Source organism: Oncorhynchus tshawytscha, linkage group LG12 (assembly GCF_018296145.1).
Source record: "Oncorhynchus tshawytscha isolate Ot180627B linkage group LG12, Otsh_v2.0, whole genome shotgun sequence".
Taxonomy (NCBI): Eukaryota; Metazoa; Chordata; class Actinopteri; order Salmoniformes; family Salmonidae; genus Oncorhynchus; species Oncorhynchus tshawytscha.
Window position 1 is genome coordinate 34,797,162 of NC_056440.1, and position 20,944 is coordinate 34,818,105.

General features: G+C 47.2%; 1 protein-coding gene across 7 annotated transcripts in view; it reads left to right on the forward strand.

Annotated features, from left to right (window-relative positions):
* msi1b (musashi RNA binding protein 1b) overlaps positions 1-20,944 on the forward strand; it is a 39,155-nt gene continuing 18,211 nt past the window's right edge. For all 7 annotated transcript variants that reach the window (XM_024438978.2, XM_024438979.2, XM_024438980.2 and 4 more), the window contains exons 1-4: positions 1-243; positions 612-652; positions 1,377-1,458; positions 2,633-2,717. In XM_024438978.2, the coding sequence (XP_024294746.1) occupies positions 185-243; positions 612-652; positions 1,377-1,458; positions 2,633-2,717 (267 nt within the window). In that variant the 5' untranslated portion in view covers positions 1-184. The remainder of the gene's footprint in view (positions 244-611; positions 653-1,376; positions 1,459-2,632; positions 2,718-20,944) is intronic.

Sequence of the window (20,944 nt, forward strand, 5' to 3'; positions counted from 1 at the left end):
AGGATGAGAGGAACACGCGGGCACAGCACAAGGAGGAGGAGTCGACCAGCTCCTTGAGCCAAATGCACTCGTCCCTCCTCTCTGCAACAGCCCGTTCCTCTCTTAAACCTTGGCCAAACCCCCGCACCATCTCTCCACTCGGTCTGTTTTTCCATACCGTACAGTCTGAACACACCGGCACGAAATGGATACGGAAGGGAGCCAGAGCAGCCTGTCCTCCACGGACTCCCCTCACGACCCCTGGTAAAACCTACCTTCCTCATTCGGCTATACCTAGTCATGAGATTGATACGCCTCAGAGACAAACCCTGGAGTTGAGAAAAACTACCTATTTTACTGAGACGGAGAGCGTGCTCGCACTTTTTGTGTTGTTGGTCCATGGGCTTCTCATCTTCAAAGAGAGACCGCCCATTCATAGTATTTTTGTGAACAACTAAGTTATTCTTAGGCCTCAATAACGGTATTATAATTTATATTAAGCGAGTTAAATATTGCTGTAACGGGTCGACATTTCTAAATGATTGAACTGCCCTTGTTTACCAAACATCAAAGCTTACATATTACGTAGCCCTGTTTAATGTGCATTTTCACTTACGTGTTATTTCTTTTAGCAAAATGTTCATAGGCGGTCTCAGCTGGCAGACGACACAAGGTGAGCTTTTTCTCCAAACTTTATCAAACTTTTATCTGCCGTTTATTCTCGTATGTGATTCTCAGTCATGTGTTTTTGAAGTCACAGTGAGAGTAGGAAATAATCATCTGTAGCTATTAGCCTAAATTCTTGTTTTGATTAAAGATTTCTAAAAGTGATGAATGAGTTGTGCTACACTCGCTTGGCATCTAGATAAATTCAATCAGAGGTCCTTTGCTAAAATCAAAGTACCTCATTCAACACAGATCAGTAGCCTAGCATACAGGGGGATATAATACAGAATGCCAAGATGAAAATGAATCAATGCTAAAGTAATGAGACAAAACTACAACTGTCCCTAAATCTTTGGCAATAGGCTATTGTTCAAGACAATAATTGAGCACATCGCAGGAAGAAAGATCGTTGCATTCCTTGAGGGGATGAGTTTTGTCTTGATTCTGTCATTGGATATTGTATCATCATTTCTTTTATGCGGTATGCATGTTGATATCCGATTCTATGTAGGCTGTCATGGTCCAATTTAAATATTCCTTATTTTATGTTCTCATTACTGGACATTAACATTGTTGACGTTTGAACCGAATCACAGACTGCGACCATCAGAAAGTTGAACAATGGTGGCTACAATTCTAACGTAGTAGGCTGTAGCGTCACACACCACCTGCTTTATGCAACCGACATACAAAAAAATAGTTTCTCAGTTTGTTGATCTTCTTTCTTTCAGAGGGATTGAAAGAGTACTTTTGCAAGTATGGCGAGGTGAAGGAGTGCATGGTGATGCGGGATCCAGTTACCAAGCGCTCTAGGTGAGGGGGGTGTGCGCGGTGCAGCGCCCTATCAGAAAAGCCCAAGCCCGCTCAAGACACATCACACCAGTTACAACTGCTCGTGACTACACAGGCCTACTTAATTCACATGATTATTATGTGTCCATACTTTCTTTGTGTTTGAATTATTTTACAGTGCCTTCAGAAAGTATTCATACCGCTTGACTTATTCCACGTTTTGTGTTACAGGCTGAGTTCAAAATGGAATAAATAGATTTGTCTCACCCATCTACACAATATCACATAATGACAAAGTGAAAATTGTAAAAAAAAATAATAATAATAATAAAAAAAGCACATTTATTGAAAATAAAATATAGATATCTCATTCGGTATTCATACCCCAAATGTTAGACTCACCTTTGTCAGTGATTACAGTGGTGAGTCTTTCTGGGTAAGTGTCTAAGTGCTTTCCACACCTGGATTGTATAATATTTGCCCATTATTCTTTTTCAAAATTATTTCAGCTCTGTCAAAATGGTTGTTGACCATTGCTAGAAAACCATTTTCAGGTCTTGCCATAGATTTTCAAGCATATGTAAGTCAAAACTGTAACTCGGCCACTCAGGAACATTCACTGTCTTCTTGGTAAGCAACTCCAGTCTAGATTTCAGGTTATTGTCTTGCTGAAAGGTGAATTCGTCTTCCAGTGTCTGGGGGGGAAAGCAGACTGAACCAGGTTTGATCCCAGGCTTTATCTCAACCGGCTGTGATCGGGAGTCCCATAGGGCAGCGCACAATTGACTCAGCGTCGTCCTGGTTAGGGGAGGGTTTGGCCAGAGTAGGCTGTCATTGTAAATAAGAATTTGTTCTTAACTGACTTGCCTAGTTAAATGAAAGCACAGGCAAAATCCTAGAGGAAAACTGTTTAAGTTCCATTGCGTTTATTTTTTATCCTAAAACTTCCCAGTCCTTTTAATTACATTTTTTATTTTACTAGGCAAGTCAGTTAAGAACAAATTCTTATTTTCAATGACTGCCGTTTAATTATTTCTAAAAACATAACTGCACTTTGGCCTTATGGGGTATTAGGCCAGTGACAGTCCCAATTTACTCCATTTTAAATTCAGGCTGTAACACAACAAAATGTGTAAAAAGTCAAGGGGTGTGAATACTTTCTGAAAGCACTGTATATGCTGATATTTATTTGCAGGGGTTTTGGATTTGTCACGTTTGTTGACCAGGCCGGTGTGGATTCAGTTTTGGCAGTAACCAGGCATGAGTTGGATTCAAAAACAGTGAGTTATTAATCCACTTAAAGTATTTCTGTAGACTAGAATACTTTTCTAATATTATCACTTCTATTTTTTACCCAAAAGCCTACTCCAAAACATGTTTTTTGTTCTCAAGAACTAATTAAAACCATATTTCATATGGCTGTAGTAGTTTTACCAATTTTTAAGTCTTTTAGACATTTTCTACAATTTTTCTTTACTTATGTAAAGTTATTACATTATCTCTGGGAAATAAGTCAAATGTAAATACAAAATTAAGTAAATGTAGATATATTATTGCCTTTATATGGCACTATTAAGAGTTGCCATAGCTGCCTTTTTAATTTAATCTAGACTACTAAACTATGCTATTAGTAAAATACTTTGCTCTTCCCAATATGATTTGCAAGTATTCTTTACACATGACACTTAATGGGGTCTAAAAACTACATGTTGAGCCATGGAGTAAAGTTCAGGAATAGACTGGGCTACAGAATGTGCTCTCTTTTTCCCTTACCCCCCCCCCACAGTGAAGCGGTCAAGAAAGTGTTACACAGTGTCAATTGCCATGGAAACTGGGGGACCCAGACAGGGTTGTGCTCAATTGCACCGTTTCTGCTTCATAGCAAGTGTAAACTCATCGTCAAACGTTCTGCATGCTGTTTTATACTTCAGTTCGCAAGTCATTTGTTCCTAGGGTGTCTTCTTTAAACACATCAATTCATTAACTTGTGCCTCTGCACCCTGAAATTAGTAAGCTACAGGTGTTAATGTAGTTGGGACAAGATAGTGATATTACCAACATTGTCATATCGGTGCTATTCAATAGGGAGGGAGTGTCAGAACAACCACTACCATATGGAGGGGCATTATGATCCCTTGTGGGAAAACCAAAAGAAAATCTCAGAACTCCGTTAGCCAGATCAAAGACATGCACTATTGTTTCAAACAACCTGTTTCTATGTGTACATATGCATGAGGGAGTGTGTATAACTTGCGTTTTTAAAACTCTGGTGGTTGTGTGGTTTTGTTATTAATGAATGTGGGCTGGTTTGGGAACAATGCTGCCTGTTGGTCGTCATAGGGATGGCTGAGTTCCCCCTTACTGGGTGGGAGTGGTGATGGTTGGGGGTAGGTCAGTGTATTGAAATGTGCTGAGGCTCCTTCTTCCCTTTTGTTTTCGGCGAGGTACACCATCTCAACATATCTACAGATATACACAAGGAAAATGAGACTAAAGAGGACACCACTTGAGGGAGGGAAGGAGAGACATAGTTAGGGTGGAGAGCTATATGGGAAAGAGAGCGTGAGTAAATCTCAGTAAGACAAAAATAATGGTGCGCAAAAAAGGTCCAGTCACCAGGACCACAAATACAAATTAGACACTGTTGCCCTAAAGCACACAAACTATACAGACCTCGGCCTAAACATCAGCGCCACAGGTAACTTCCAGAGAACTGTGAACGAGCTAAGAGACAAGGCAAGGAAGGCCTTTATGCAATCAAAAGGAACATAAAATTCGACATACCAATTATGATCTGGCTAAAAAAAAGCTTGAATCAGTTATAGAACCCATTGACCTTTATGGTTGTGAGGTCTGGAGTCTGCTCACCAACCAAGAATTCACAAAATGGGACAAACACCAAATTGAGACTGCTTGCAGAGTTCTGCAAAAATATCCTCTGTGCAAAACACCCAATAATGCATGCAGAGCAGAATTGGGTTGATACCCGCTAATTATCAAAATTCCGAAAAGCCGTTAAATTCTACAACCACCTAAAAGGAAGCGATTCCCAAACCTTCCATAACAAAGCCATTGCCTACAGAGGGATGAATCTCGAGAAGAGTCCCTTAAGCAAGCTGGTCCTGGGGCTCTGTTCACAAACACACCCCACAGAGCCCCAGGACAGCAACACAATTACACCCAACCAAATCATGAGAAAACAAAAAGAGAATTGCTTGACATATGGGAAAGAATTAACAACAAAGAGAACTGCGAACTAGAATGTGATTTAGCCCTAAACAGAGACTGCACTGTGGCAGAATACCTGACCACTGTGACTGACCCAAACTTAAGGAAAGCTTTGACTATGTACAGACTCAGTGAGCATTGCTATTGAGAGGCCATCGTAGGCAGACGGCTATGTGCACACTGCCCACAAAATTAGGTGGAAACTGCTGCACTTCCGAACCCCCTGCCAAATGTATCACCATGTTAGAGAGACATCCCTCAGATTACACAGATCCACAAAGAATTCAAAAACAAATCTAATTTTGATAAACTCTCATATATACTGGGTGAAATACCACAGTGTGCCACCACAGCAGCCTGATGTGTGACCTGTTGCTACAAGAAAAGGACAACCAGTGAAGAACAAACACCATTGTAAATACAACGCATATTTATGTTTATTTATTTTTCCTTTTGTACTTTAACAACACTGTATATAGACATATTATGACATTTGAAATGTATTTATTCTTTTGGAACTTCTGTGAGTGTAATGTTTACTCTAAATGTAGTTTTTCACCCTTGTTTATTATCCACTTCACTTGCTTTGGCAATGTTAACATATGTTTCCCATGCCAATAAAGCCATAAAGCAAGTCATAGGGTGGAGAGCTTTACGGGAGAGACAGAGAGAGTCATCGGGTGGAGAGTTTTACGGGAGAGACAGAGAGAGTCATCGGGTGGAGAGCTTTACGGGAGAGACAGAGAGAGTCATCGGGTGGAGAGCTTTACGGGAGAGACAGAGAGAGTCATAGGGTGGAGAGCTTTACGGGAGAGACAGAGAGAGTCATAGGGTGGAGAGCTTTACGGGAGAGACAGAGAGAGTCATAGGGTGGAGAGCTTTCTGGCAGAGAGAGTCAATTGGGTGGAGAGCTTTCTGGCAGAGAGAGTCAATAGGGTGGAGAGCTTTCTGGCAGAGAGAGTCAATAGGGTGGAGAGCTTTCTGGCAGAGAGAGTCAATAGGGTGGAGAGCTTTCTGGCAGAGACAGTCAATAGGGTGGAGAGCTTTATGGCAGAGACAGTCAATAGGGTGGAGAGCTTTATGGCAGAGACAGTCAATAGGGTGGAGAGCTTTATGGCAGAGACAGTCAATAGGGTGGAGAGCTTTATGGGAGAGAGAGAGAGAGTAATAGGGTGGAGAGCTTTATGGGAGAGAGAGAGAGAGAGTAAGAGGGTGTGGAGAGCTTTATGGGAGAGAGAGAGAGTAATAGGGTGGAGAGCTTTATGGGAGAGAGAGAGAGAGTAATAGGGTGGAGAGCTTTATGGGAGAGAGAGAGAGAGTAATAGGGTGGAGAGCTTTATGGGAGAGAGAGTCATAGGGTGGAGAGCTTTATGGGAGAGAGAGTCATAGGGTGGAGAGCTTTATGGGAGAGAGAGATTCATAGGGTGGAGAGCTTTATGGGGAGAGAGAGAGTCATGGGGTGGAGAACTTTATGGGGAGAGAGAGAGGTTGGAGAGCATTATGGAAGAGAGAGATAGGTTGGATAGCTTTTTGAGAGAGAGAGAGAGTGATAGGTTGGAGAGCTTTATGGGATAGAGAGAGAGTCTTAGGGTGGAGAGCTTTGCAGGAGAGACAGAGAGTCTTAGGGTGGAGAGCTTTGCAGGAGAGACAGAGAGAGTCTTAGGGTGGAGAGCTTTACGGGAGAGACAGAGTCATCGGGTGGAGAGAGAGAGAGGTTGGAGGGCTTTATGGGAGAGAGAGGTTGGAGGGCTTTATGGGAGAGAGAGACTGATCGGTAGGAGAGCTTTATGGGATAGAGAGAGAGTCATAGGGTGGAGAGCTTTACGGGAGAGAGAGAACGTCATAGGGTGGAGAGCTTTATGGGGGAGAAAGAGAGTCATAGGGTGGAGAGCTTTATGGGGGAGAGAGAGAGGTTGGAGAGCTTTATGGGGGAGAGTGATAGCGTGGAGAGCTTTTTGGGAGAGAGAGAGAGTGAGTCATAGGGTGAAGAGCTTTATGGGAGAGAGAGAGAGGTTGGAGAGGTTTATGGGAGAGAGAGGTTGGAGAGGTTTATGGGAGAGAGAGGTTGGAGAGGTTTATGGGAGAGAGAGAGAGGTTGGATAGCTTTTTGAGAGAGAGTGTGATAGGTTGGAGAGCTTTGAGAGAGAGAGAGAAATAGGTGGGAGAGCGTTATGGGAGAGAGAGAGAGTGCGATAGGTAGGAGAGCTTTATGGGATAGAGAGCGAGTCATAGGGTGGAGAGCTTTATGGGAAAGAGAGTCATAGGGTGAAGAGCTTTATGGGAGAGAGAGAGAGGTTGGAGAGGTTTATGGGAGAGAGAGGTTGGAGAGGTTTATGGGAGAGAGAGAGGTTGGAGAGGTTTATGGGAGAGAGAGAGAGAGGTTAGAGAGCTTTATGGGAGAGAGAGTCATAGGGTGGAGAGCTTTATGGGAGAGAGAGTCATAGGGTGGAGAGCTTTATGGGAGAGAGAGTCATAGGGTGGAGAGCTTTATGGGAGAGAGTCAATAGGGTGGAGAGCTTTATGGGAGAGAGAGTCAATAGGGTGGAGAGCTTTATGGGAGAGAGAGTCAATAGGGTGGAGAGCTTTTCGGGAGAGAGAGAGAGGTTGGATAGTTTTTTGAGAGAGTGTGATAGGTTGGAGAGCTTCATGGGATAGAGAGAGTCATAGGTTGGAGAGTTTTATAGGAGAGAGTCATAGGGTGGAGAGTTTTATGGGAGAGAGAGTCATAGGGTGGAGGGCTTTATGGGAGAGAGAGTCATAGGGTGGAGGGCTTTATGGGAGAGAGAGTCATAGGGTGGAGGGCTTTATGGGAGAGAGAGAGAGTCATAGGGTGGAGGGCTTTATGGGAGAGAGAGAGAGAGAGAGTCATAGGGTGGAGAGCTTTATGGGAGAGAGAGAGAGTCATAGGGTGGAGAGCTTTATGGGGAGAGAGAGAGTCATAGGGTGGAGAGCTTTATGGGAGAGAGAGAGTCATAGGGTGGAGAGCTTTATGGGAGAGAGAGAGAGTCATAGGGTGGAGAGCTTTATGGGAGAGAGAGAGAGTCATAGGGTGGAGAACTTCATGGGGAGAGAGAGGTTGGAGAGCATTATGGAAGAGAGAGATAGGTTGGATAGCTTTTTGAGAGAGAGAGAGAGTGATAGGTTGGAGAGCTTTATGGGATAGAGAGAGAGTCTTAGGGTGGAGAGCTTTGCAGGAGAGACAGAGAGTCTTAGGGTGGAGAGCTTTGCAGGAGAGACAGAGAGAGTCTTAGGGTGGAGAGCTTTACGGAGAGACAGAGAGAGTCATCGGGTGGAGAGAGAGAGAGGTTGGAGGGCTTTATGGGAGAGAGAGGTTGGAGGGCTTTATGGGAGAGAGAGAGACTGTGATCGGTAGGAGAGCTTTATGGGATGGAGAGAGAGTCATAGGGTGGAGAGCTTTACGGGAGAGAGAGAACGTCATAGGGTGGAGAGCTTTATGGGGGAGAGAGAGAGGTTGGAGAGCTTTATGGGGGAGAGTGATAGCGTGGAGAGCTTTTTGGGAGAGAGAGAGAGAGAGAGTGAGTCATAGGGTGAAGAGCTTTATGGGAGAGAGAGAGAGAGGTTGGATAGTTTTTTGAGAGACAGATTGTGATAGGTTGGAGAGCTTCATGGGATAGAGAGAGTCATAGGTTGGAGAGTTTTATGGGAGAGAGAGTCAATAGGGTGGAGAACTTTATGGGAGAGAGAGTCAATAGGGTGGAGAGCTTTTTGGGAGAGAGAGAGTGAGTCATAGGGTGGAGAGCTTTATGGGAGAGAGGGAGAGAGGTTGGATAGTTTTTTGAGAGACAGATTGTGATAGGTTGGAGAGCTTCATGGGATAGAGAGAGTCATAGGTTGGAGAGTTTTATGGGATAGAGAGTCATAGGGTGGAGAGTTTTATGGGAGAGCGAGAGAGTCATAGGGTGGAGAGCTTTATGGGAGAGAGAGAGAGTCATAGGGTGGAGAGCTTTATGGGAGAGAGAGAGAGTCATAGGGTGGAGAGCTTTATGGGAGAGAGAGTCAGGGTGGAGAGCTTTATGGGAGAGAGAGAGAGTCATAGGGTGGAGAGCTTTATGGGAGAGAGAGAGAGTCATAGGGTGGAGAGCTTTATGGGAGAGAGAGAGAGTCATAGGGTGGAGAGCTTTATGGGAGAGAGAGAGAGTCATAGGGTGGAGAACTTTATGGGGAGAGAGAGGTTGGAGAGCATTATGGAAGAGAGAGATAGGTTGGATAGCTTTTTGAGAGAGAGAGAGAGTGATAGGTTGGAGAGCTTTATGGGATAGAGAGAGAGTCTTAGGGTGGAGAGCTTTGCAGGAGAGACAGAGAGAGTCTTAGGGTGGAGAGCTTTGCAGGAGAGACAGAGAGTCTTAGGGTGGAGAGCTTTACGGAGAGACAGAGAGTCATCGGGTGGAGAGCTTTACGGGAGAGACGGAGAGAGTCATAGGGTGGAGAGCTTTACGGGAGAGACAGAGAGAGTCATCGGGTGGAGAGAGAGAGAGGTTGGAGGGCTTTATGGGAGAGAGAGGTTGGAGGGCTTTATGGGAGAGAGAGAGAGACTGTGATCGGTAGGAGAGCTTTATGGGATAGAGAGAGAGTCATAGGGTGGAGAGCTTTACGGGAGAGAGAGAACGTCATAGGGTGGAGAGCTTTATGGGGGAGAGAGAGAGGTTGGAGAGCTTTATGGGGGAGAGTGATAGCGTGGAGAGCTTTTTGGGAGAGAGAGAGAGAGAGTGAGTCATAGGGTGAAGAGCTTTATGGGAGAGAGAGAGAGAGGTTGGATTGTTTTTTGAGAGACAGATTGTGATAGGTTGGAGAGCTTCATGGGATAGAGAGAGTCATAGGTTGGAGAGTTTTATGGGAGAGAGAGTCAATAGGGTGGAGAACTTTATGGGAGAGAGAGTCAATAGGGTGGAGAGCTTTTTGGGAGAGAGAGAGTGAGTCATAGGGTGGAGAGCTTTATGGGAGAGAGAGAGAGAGGTTGGATAGTTTTTTGAGAGACAGATTGTGATAGGTTGGAGAGCTTCATGGGATAGAGAGAGTCATAGGTTGGAGAGTTTTATGGGATAGAGAGTCATAGGGTGGAGAGTTTTATGGGAGAGAGAGAGAGTCATAGGGTGGAGAGCTTTATGGGAGAGAGAGAGAGTCATAGGGTGGAGAGCTTTATGGGAGAGAGAGAGTCATAGGGTGGAGAGCTTTATGGGAGAGAGTGAGAGTCATAGGGTGGAGAGCTTTATGGGGAGAGAGAGTTAGGGTGGAGAGCTTTATGGGGAGAGAGAGAGTCATAGGGTGGAGAGCTTTATGGGGGAGAGAGAGTCAGGGTGGAGAGCTTTATGGGAGAGAGAGAGAGTCATAGGGTGGAGAGCTTTATGGGAGAGAGAGAGAGTCATAGGGTGGAGAGCTTTATGGGGAGAGAGAGAGAGTCATAGGGTGGAGAGCTTTGGGAGAGAGAGAGAGAGAGTCTTAGGGTGGAGAGCTTTATGGGGAGAGAGAGAGTCATAGGGTGGAGAGCTTTATGGGAGAGAGAGAGAGTCATAGGGTGGAGAGCTTTATGGGAGAGAGAGAGTCATAGGGTGGAGAGCTTTATGGGAGAGAGAGAGAGTCATAGGGTGGAGAGCTTTATGGGAGAGAGAGAGAGTCATAGGGTGGAGAGCTTTATGGGAGAGAGAGAGAGTCATAGGGTGGAGAGCTTTATGGGAGAGAGAGAGAGAGAGTCATAGGGTGGAGAGCTTTATGGGAGAGAGAGAGGAGAGAGAGAGAGAGTCATAGGGTGGAGAGCTTTATGGGAGAGAGAGAGAGAGAGAGACTGTGATCGGTAGGAGAGCTTTATGGGATAGAGAGAGAGTCATAGGGTGGAGAGCTTTACGGGAGAGAGAGAACGTCATAGGGTGGAGAGCTTTATGGGGGAGAGAGAGAGGTTGGAGAGCTTTATGGGGGAGAGTGATAGCGTGGAGAGCTTTTTGGGAGAGAGAGAGAGAGGTGAGTCATAGGGTGAAGAGCTTTATGGGAGAGAGAGAGCGAGAGAGGTTGGATAGTTTTTTGAGAGACAGATTGTGATAGGTTGGAGAGCTTCATGGGATAGAGAGAGTCATAGGTTGGAGAGTTTTATGGGAGAGAGAGTCAATAGGGTGGAGAACTTTATGGGAGAGAGAGTCAATAGGGTGGAGAGCTTTTTGGGAGAGAGAGAGTGAGTCATAGGGTGGAGAGCTTTATGGGAGAGAGGGAGAGAGGTTGGATAGTTTTTTGAGAGACAGATTGTGATAGGTTGGAGAGCTTCATGGGATAGAGAGTCATAGGGTGGAGAGTTTTATGGGAGAGCGAGAGAGTCATAGGGTGGAGAGCTTTATGGGAGAGAGAGAGAGTCATAGGGTGGAGAGCTTTATGGGAGAGAGAGAGAGTCATAGGGTGGAGAGCTTTATGGGAGAGAGAGTCAGGGTGGAGAGCTTTATGGGAGAGAGAGAGAGTCATAGGGTGGAGAGCTTTATGGAGAGAGAGTCATAGGGTGGAGAGCTTTATGGGGAGAGAGAGAGAGTCATAGGGTGGAGAGCTTTATGGGAGAGAGAGTCAGGGTGGAGAGCTTTATGGGAGAGAGAGTCATAGGGTGGAGAGCTTTATGGGAGAGAGAGTCAAGGTGGAGAGCTTTATGGGGAGAGAGAGAGTCATAGGGTGGAGAGCTTTATGGGAGAGAGAGAGAGTCATAGGGTGGAGAGCTTTATGGGAGAGAGAGAGAGAGAGAGTCATAGGGTGGAGAGCTTTATGGGAGAGAGAGAGAGAGAGTCATAGGGTGGAGAGCTTTATGGGGAGAGAGAGAGAGTCATAGGGTGGAGAGCTTTATGGGAGAGAGAGAGAGAGTCATAGGGTGGAGAGCTTTATGGGGAGAGAGAGAGAGTCATAGGGTGGAGAGCTTTATGGGAGAGAGAGAGTCATAGGGTGGAGAGCTTTATGGGAGAGAGAGAGAGAGTCATAGGGTGGAGAGCTTTATGGGAAAGAGAGTCATAGGGTGGAGAGCTTTATGGGAGAGAGAGAGTCATAGGGTGGAGAGCTTTATGGGAGAGAGAGAGACTCGGGGTGGAGAGCTTTATGGGAGAGAGAGTCAATAGGGTGGAGAGCTTTACGGGAGAGACAGAGAGAGTCATAGGGTGGAGAGCTTTACGGGAGAGACAGAGAGAGTCATCGGGTGGAGAGAGAGAGAGGTTGGAGGGCTTTATGGGAGAGAGAGGTTGGAGGGCTTTATGGGAGAGAGAGGTTGGAGGGCTTTATGGGAGAGAGAGAGACTGTGATCGGTAGGAGAGCTTTATGGGATAGAGAGAGAGTCATAGGGTGGAGAGCTTTACGGGAGAGAGAGAACGTCATAGGGTGGAGAGCTTTATGGGGGAGAAAGAGAGTCATAGGGTGGAGACCTTTATGGGGGAGAGAGAGAGGTTGGAGAGCTTTATGGGGGAGAGTGATAGCGTGAAGAGCTTTATGGGAGAGAGAGAGACTCGAGGTTGGAGAGCTTTATGGGAGAGAGAGTCAATAGGGTGGAGAACTTTATGGGAGAGAGAGTCAATAGGGTGGAGAGCTTTTTGGGAGAGAGAGAGACTCGAGGTTGGAGAACTTTATGGGAGAGAGAGTCAATAGGGTGGAGGGCTTTATGGGAGAGAGAGAGAGTCATAGGGTGGAGGGCTTTATGGGAGAGAGAGAGAGAGTCATAGGGTGGAGAGCTTTATGGGAGAGAGAGAGAGAGGTTGGATAGTTTTTTGAGAGACAGATTGTGATAGGCTGGAGAGCTTTATGGGAGAGAGAGTCAGGGTGGAGAGCTTTATGGGGAGAGAGAGAGTCATAGGGTGGAGAGCTTTATGGAGAGAGAGAGAGTCATAGGGTGGAGAGCTTTATGGGAGAGAGAGAGTCATAGGGTGGAGAGCTTTATGGGAGAGAGAGAGAGTCATAGGGTGGAGAGCTTTATGGGGAGAGAGAGAGTCATAGGGTGGAGAGCTTTATGGGGAGAGAGAGAGAGTCATAGGGTGGAGAGCTTTATGGGGAGAGAGAGAGAGAGTCATAGGGTGGAGAGCTTTATGGGAGAGAGAGAGAGAGAGAGAGAGTCATAGGGTGGAGAGCTTTATGGGAGAGAGAGAGAGAGAGAGAGTCATAGGGTGGAGAGCTTTATGGGAGAGAGAGAGTCATAGGGTGGAGAGCTTTATGGGAGAGAGAGAGTCATAGGGTGGAGAGCTTTATGGGAGAGAGAGAGTCATAGGGTGGAGAGCTTTATGGGAGGGAGAGAGAGAGAGAGTCATAGGGTGGAGAGCTTTATGGGAGAGAGAGAGAGAGAGAGAGAGTCATAGGGTGGAGAGCTTTATGGGAGAGAGAGAGAGAGAGAGAGAGAGAGTCATAGGGTGGAGAGCTTTATGGGAGAGAGAGTCATAGGGTGGAGAGCTTTATGGGAGAGAGAGTCATAGGGTGGAGAGCTTTATGGGAAAGAGAGTCATAGGGTGGAGAGCTTTATGGGAAAGAGAGTCATAGGGTGGAGAGCTTTATGGGAGAGAGAGAGACTTGGGGTGGAGAGCTTTATGGGAGAGAGAGTCAATAGGGTGGAGAGCTTTACGGGAGAGACCGAGAGAGTCATCGGGTGGAGAGAGAGAGAGGTTGGAGGGCTTTATGGGAGAGAGAGGTTGGAGGGCTTTATGGGAGAGAGAGAGACTGTGATCGGTAGGAGATCTTTATGGGATAGAGAGAGAGTCATAGGGTGGAGAGCTTTACGGGAGAGAGATAACGTCATAGGGTGGAAAGCTTTATGGGAGAGAGAGAGAGTCATAGGGTGGAGAGCTTTATGGGAGAGAGAGAGAGATAGAGGTTAGAGAGCTTTATGCGAGAGAGAGTCATAGGGTGGAGAGCTTTATGGGAGAGAGAGTCATAGGGTGGAGATCTTTATGGAAGAGAGAGTCATAGGGTGGAGAGCTTTATGGGAGAGAGAGTCAATAGGGTGGAGAGCTTTATGGGAGAGAGAGAGAGTCATAGGGTGGAGAGCTTTATGGGAGAGAGAGAGAGAGAGAGTCTTAGGGTGGAGAGCTTTATGGGGAGAGAGAGTCATAGGGTGGAGAGCTTTATGGGAGAGAGAGTCAGGGTGGAGAGCTTTATGGGGAGAGAGAGAGTCATAGGGTGGAGAGCTTTATGGGAGAGAGAGAGAGTCATAGGGTGGAGAGCTTTATGGGAGAGAGAGAGTCATAGGGTGGAGAGCTTTATGGGAGAGAGAGAGAGTCATAGGGTGGAGAGCTTTATGGGGGAGAGAGAGTCATAGGGTGGAGAGCTTTATGGGAGAGAGAGAGAGAGAGAGAGAGTCATAGGGTGGAGAGCTTTATGGGAGAGAGAGAGAGAGAGAGAGAGAGTCATAGGGTGGAGAGCTTTATGGGAGAGAGAGAGTCATAGGGTGGAGAGCTTTATGGGGAGAGAGAGAGAGTCATAGGGTGGAGAGCTTTATGGGAAAGAGAGAGAGAGTCATAGGGTGGAGAGCTTTATGGGAAAGAGAGTCATAGGGTGGAGAGCTTTATGGGAGAGAGAGAGACTTGGGGTGGAGAGCTTTATGGGAGAGAGAGTCAATAGGGTGGAGAGCTTTACGGGAGAGACCGAGAGAGTCATCGGGTGGAGAGAGAGAGAGGTTGGAGGGCTTTATGGGAGAGAGAGGTTGGAGGGCTTTATGGGAGAGAGAGGTTGGAGGGCTTTATGGGAGAGAGAGAGACTGTGATCGGTAGGAGAGCTTTATGGGATAGAGAGAGAGTCATAGGGTGGAGAGCTTTACGGGAGAGAGAGAACGTCATAGGGTGGAAAGCTTTATGGGAGAGAGAGAGAGAGTCATAGGGTGGAGAGCTTTATGGGAGAGAGTCATAGGGTGGAGAGCTTTATGGGGAGAGAGAGAGATAGAGGTTAGAGAGCTTTATGCGAGAGAGAGTCATAGGGTGGAGAGCTTTATGGGAGAGAGAGAGAGATAGAGGTTAGAGAGCTTTATGCGAGAGAGAGTCATAGGGTGGAGAGCTTTATGGGAGAGAGAGTCATAGGGTGGAGAGCTTTATGGAAGAGAGAGTCATAGGGTGGAGAGCTTTATGGGAGAGAGAGAGACTCGGGTGGAGAGCTTTATGGGAGAGAGAGTCAATAGGGTGGAGAGCTTTATGGGAGAGAGAGAGAGAGAGAGAGAGGTTGGATAGTTTTTTGAGAGAGTGTGATAGGTTGGAGAGCTTAATGGGATAGAGAGAGTCATAGGTTGGAGAGTTTTATGGGAGAGAGAGTCATAGGGTGGAGAGTTTTATGGGAGAGAGAGTCATAGGGTGGAGAGTTTTATGGGAGAGAGAGTCATAGGGTGGAGAGCTTTATGGGAGTGAGAGAGAGAGTCATAGGGTGGAGAGCTTTATGGGAGAGAGAGAGAGAGTCATAGGGTGGAGAGCTTTATGGGAGAGAGAGAGAGTCATAGGGTGGAGAGCTTTATGGGAGAGAGAGAGAGTCATAGGGTGGAGAGCTTTATGGGGAGAGAGAGAGTCATAGGGTGGAGAGCTTTATGGGAGAGAGAGAGTCATAGGGTGGAGAGCTTTATGGGAGAGAGAGAGAGTCATAGGGTGGAGAGCTTTATGGGAGAGAGAGAGTCATAGGGTGGAGAGCTTTATGGGGGAAAGAGTCATAGGGTGGAGAGCTTTATGGGGGAGAGTCATAGGGTGGAGAGTTTTATGGGAGAGAGAGTCATAGGGTGGAGAGCTTTATGGGAGAGACAGAGAGAGTCCTCGGGTGGAGAGCTTTACGGGAGAGACAGAGCGAGTCATCGGGTGGAGAGCTTTACAGGAGAGACAGAGAGAGTCATAGGGTGGAGAGCTTTACGGGAGAGACAGAGAGAGTCATAGGGTGGAGAGCTTTACGGGAGAGACAGAGAGAGTCATAGGGTGGAGAGCTTTACGGGAGAGACAGAGAGAGTCATAGGGTGGAGAGCTTTATGGGGAGACAGAGAGAGTCATAGGGTGGAGAGCTTTATGGGAGAGAAAGTCATAGGGTGGAGAGCTTTACGGGAGAGAAAGTCATAGGGTGGAGAGCTTTATGGGAGAGAGAGAGTGTCATAGGGTGGAGAGCTTTATGGGAGAGAGAGAGACAGAGTCATAGGGTGGAGAGCTTTATGGGAGAGCGAGAGAGAGTCATAGGGTGGAGAGCTTTATGGGAGAGAAAGTCATAGGGTGGAGAGCTTTATGGGAGAGAGAGTCAATAGGGTGGAGAGCTTTATGGGAGAGAAAGTCCTAGGGTGGAGAGCTTTATGGGAGAGAGAGAGAGTCATAGGGTGGAGAGCTTTATGGGAGAGAGAGAGAGTCATAGGGTGGAGAGCTTTATGGGAGAGAGAGAGAGTCATAGGGTGGAGAGCTTTATGGGAGAGCGAGAGAGAGTCATAGGGTGGAGAGCTTTATGGGAGAGAGAGAGAGGTTGGATAGCTTTTCAGAGAAAGAGAGGGTGTGATAGGTTGGGGAGCTTCATGGGATAGAGAGTCATAGGGTGGAGAGCTTTATGGGGGAAAGAGTCATAGGGTGGAGAGCTTTATGGGAGAGAGAGAGAGAGTCATAGGGTGGAGAGCTTTATGGGAGAGAGAGAAAGTCATATGGTGGAGAGCTTTATGGGAGAGGGAGAAAGTCATAGGGTGGAGAGCTTTACGGGAGAGAGAGAGAGTCATCGGGTGGAGACCTTTACGGGAGAGACAGAGAGTCATCGGGTGGAGCTCTTTACGGGAGAGACAGAGAGAGTCATCGGGTGGAGCGCTTTACGGGAGAGACGGAGAGAGTCATAGGGTAGAGAGAGGTTGGAGGGCTTTATGGGAGAGAGAGAGTCATAGGGTGGAGAGCTTTATGGGAGAGAGCGTCATAGGGTGGAGAGCTTCATGTGAGAGAGCGTCATAGGGTGGAGAGCTTTATGGGAGAGAGAGTAATAGGGTGGAGAGCTTTATGGGAGAGAGAGTCAATAGGGTGGAGAGCTTTATGGGAGAGAGAGTCATAGGGTGGAGAGCTTTCTGGGAGAGAGAGTCAATAGGGTGGAGAGCTTTCTGGGAGAGAGAGTCAATAGGGTGGAGAGCTTTATGGGAGAGAGAGTCAATAGGGTGGAGAGCTTTATGGGAGAGAGAGTCAATAGGGTGGAGAGCTTTATGGAGAGAGAGTCAATAGGGTGGAGAGCTTTATGGGAGAGAGAGTCAATAGGGTGGAGAGCTTTATGGGAGAGAGAGTCAATAGGGTGGAGAGCTTTATGGGAGAGAGAGTCAATAGGGTGGAGAGCTTTATGGGAGAGAGAGTCAATAGGGTGGAGAGCTCTATGGGAGAGAGAGTCAATAGGGTGGAGAGCTTTCTGGGAGAGAGAGTCAATAGGGTGGAGAGCTTTATGGGAGAGAGAGAGAGTCAATAGGGTGGAGAGCTTTATGGGAGAGAGAGAGAGTCAATAGGGTGGAGAGCTTTATGGGAGAGAGAGAGAGTCATAGGGTGGAGAGCTTTATTGGAGAGAGAGATTCATAGGGTGGAGGGCTTTATGGGAGAGAGAGAGAGTCTTAGGGTGCAGAGCTTTATGGGATAGAGAGAGAGTCATAGGGTGGAGAGCTTTATGGGATAGAGAGTCATAGGATGGAGAGCTTTATGGGATAGAGTCATAGGGTGGAGAGCTTTATGGGAGAGAGAGAGACTCAGGGTGGAGTGCTTTATGGGAGAGAGAGAGAGTTAGGATTGGAGAGCTTTATGGGAGAGAGAGAGAGTCATGGGTTGGAGAGCTTTATGGGAGAGAGAGAGAGTCATGGGTTGGAGAGCTTTATGGGAGAAAGAGAGAGTCATGGGTTGGAGAGCTTTATGGGAGAGAGAGAGAGTCATGGGTTGGAGAGCTTTATGGGAGAGAGAGAGAGTCATGGGTTGGAGAGCTTTATGGGAGAGAGAGAGAGTCATGGGTTGGAGAGCTTTATGAGATAGAGAGAGTCATAGGGTGGAGAGCTTTATGGGATAGAGAGTCATAGGGTGGAGAGCTTTATGGGAGAGAGAGAGAGTCATGGGTTGGAGAGCTTTATGGGAGAGAGAGAGAGTCATGGGTTGGAGAGCTTTATGGGGAGAGAGAGAGTCATGGGTTGGAGAGCTTTATGGGGAGAGAGAGAGTCAATGGTTGGAGAGCTTTATGGGAGAGAGAGAGACTCAGGGTGGAGTGCTTTATGGGAGAGAGAGAGAGTTAGGATTGAGAGCTTTATGGGAGAGAGAGAGAGTCATGGGTTGGAGAGCTTTATGGGAGAGAGAGAGAGTCATGGGTTGGAGAGCTTTATGGGAGAGAGAGAGTCATGGGTTGGAGAGCTTTATGGGGAGAGAGAGAGTCATGGGTTGGAGAGCTTTATGGGAGAGAGAGAGAGTCATGGGTTGGAGAGCTTCATGAGATAGATAGAGAGAGAGTCTTAGGGTGCAGAGCTTTATGGGATAGAGAGAGAGTCATAGGGTGGAGAGCTTTATGGGATAGAGAGAGAGTCATAGGGTGGAGAGCTTTATGGGATAGAGAGAGAGTCATAGGGTGGAGAGCTTTATGGGATAGAGAGAGAGTCATAGGGTGGAGAGCTTTATGGGAGAGAGAGAGACTCAGGGTGGAGTGCTTTATGGGAGAGAGAGAGAGTCATGGGTTGGAGAGCTTTATGGGAGAGAGAGAGTCATGGGTTGGAGAGCTTTATGGGAGAGAGAGAGAGTCATGGGTTGGAGAGCTTTATGGGAGAGAGAGAGAGTCATGGGTTGGAGAGCTTTATGGGGGAGAGAGAGAGTCATGGGTTGGAGAGCTTTATGGGAGAGAGTCATGGGTTGGAGAGCTTTATGGGAGAGAGAGAGAGTCATGGGTTGGAGAGCTTTATGGGAGAGAGAGTCAATAGGGTGGAGAGCTTTCTGGGAGAGAGAGTCAATAGGGTGGAGAGCTTTATGGGGAGAGAGAGTCAATAGGGTGGAGAGCTTTATGGGAGAGAGAGTCAATAGGGTGGAGAGCTTTATGGGGAGAGAGTCAATAGGGTGGAGAGCTTTATGGGAGAGAGAGTCAATAGGGTGGAGAGCTTTCTGGAGAGAGAGTCAATAGGGTGGAGAGTCAATAGGGTGGAGAGCTTTATGGGAGAGAGAGTCAATAGGGTGGAGAGCTTTATGGGAGAGAGAGTCAATAGGGTGGAGAGCTTTATGGGAGAGAGAGTCAATAGGGTGGAGAGCTTTATGGGAGAGAGAGTCAATAGGGTGGAGAGCTTTATGGGAGAGAGAGTCAATAGGGTGGAGAGCTTTCTGGGAGAGAGAGTCAATAGGGTGGAGAGTCAATAGGGTGGAGAGCTTTATGGGAGAGAGAGTCAATAGGGTGGAGAGCTTTATGGGAGAGAGAGTCAATAGGGTGGAGAGCTTTATGGGAGAGAGAGTCAATAGGGTGGAGAGCTTTATGGGAGAGAGAGTCAATAGGGTGGAGAGCTTTATGGGAGAGAGAGTCAATAGGGTGGAGAGCTTTATGGGGAGAGAGAGAGTCAATAGGGTGGAGAGCTTTATGGAGAGAGAGAGAGTCAATAGTGTGGAGAGCTTTATGGGAGAGAGAGAGTCAATAGGGTGGAGAGCTTTATGGGAGAGAGAGAGAGTCAATAGGGTGGAGAGCTTTATGGGAGAGAGAGAGAGTCATAGGGTGGAGAGCTTTATTGGAGAGAGATTCATAGGGTGGAGGGCTTTATGGGGAGAGAGAGAGTCTTAGGGTGCAGAGCTTTATGGGATAGAGAGAGAGTCATAGGGTGGAGAGCTTTATGGGATAGAGAGTCATAGGATGGAGAGCTTTATGGGATAGAGTCATAGGGTGGAGAGCTTTATGGGAGAGAGAGACTCAGGGTGGAGTGCTTTATGGGAGAGAGAGAGTTAGGATTGGAGAGCTTTATGGGAGAGAGAGAGAGTCATGGGTTGGAGAGCTTTATGGGAGAAAGAGAGAGTCATGGGTTGGAGAGCTTTATGGGAGAGAGAGAGAGTCATGGGTTGGAGAGCTTTATGGGGAGAGAGAGAGAGTCATGGGTTGGAGAGCTTTATGGGGAGAGAGAGAGTCATGGGTTGGAGAGCTTTATGGGAGGGAGAGAGAGAGAGAGTCTTAGGGTGCAGAGCTTTATGGGATAGAGAGAGAGTCATAGGGTGGAGAGCTTTATGGGATAGAGAGTCATAGGGTGGAGAGCTTTATGGGATAGAGAGAGAGTCATAGGGTGGAGAGCTTTATGGGATAGAGAGAGAGTCATAGGGTGGAGAGCTTTGTGGGATAGAGAGAGTCATAGGGTGGAGAGCTTTATGGGATAGAGAGTCATAGGGTGGAGAGCTTTATGGGAGAGAGAGAGAGTCATGGGTTGTGAGAGCTTTATGGGAGAGAGAGAGTCATGGGTTGGAGAGCTTTATGGGAGAGAGAGTCATGGGTTGGAGAGCTTTATGGGAGAGAGAGAGAGTCATGGGTTGGAGAGCTTTATGGGAGAGAGAGAGAGTCAATGGTTGGAGAGCTTTATGGGAGAGAGAGAGACTCAGGGTGGAGTGCTTTATGGGAGAGAGAGAGAGTTAGGATTGGAGAGCTTTATGGGAGAGAGAGAGAGTCATGGGTTGGAGAGCTTTATGGGAGAGAGAGAGTCATGGGTTGGAGAGCTTTATGGGAGAGAGAGAGTCATGGGTTGGAGAGCTTTATGGGAGAGAGAGAGAGTCATGGGTTGGAGAGCTTTATGGGAGAGAGAGAGAGTCATGGGTTGGAGAGCTTTATGAGATAGAGAGAGAGTCTTAGGGTGCAGAGCTTTATGGGATAGAGAGAGAGTCATAGGGTGGAGAGCTTTATGGGATAGAGAGAGAGTCATAGGGTGGAGAGCTTTATGGGATAGAGAGAGAGTCATAGGGTGGAGAGCTTTATGGGATAGAGAGAGAGTCATAGGGTGGAGAGCTTTATGGGAGAGAGAGAGACTCAGGGTGGAGTGCTTTATGGGAGAGAGAGAGAGTCATAGGTTGGAGAGCTTTATGGGAGAGAGAGAGAGTCATGGGTTGGAGAGCTTTATGGGAGAGAGAGAGAGTCATGGGTTGGAGAGCTTTATGGGGAGAGAGAGAGTCATGGGTTGGAGAGCTTTATGGGAGAGAGAGAGAGTCATGGGTTGGAGAGCTTTATGGGAGAGAGAGAGAGTCATGGGTTGGAGAGCTTTATGGGGGAGAGAGAGGGTCATGGGTTGGAGAGCTTTATGGGAGAGAGTCATGGGTTGGAGAGCTTTATGGGAGAGAGAGAGTGTCATGGGTTGGAGAGCTTTATGGGAGAGAGAGAGAGTCATGGGTTGGAG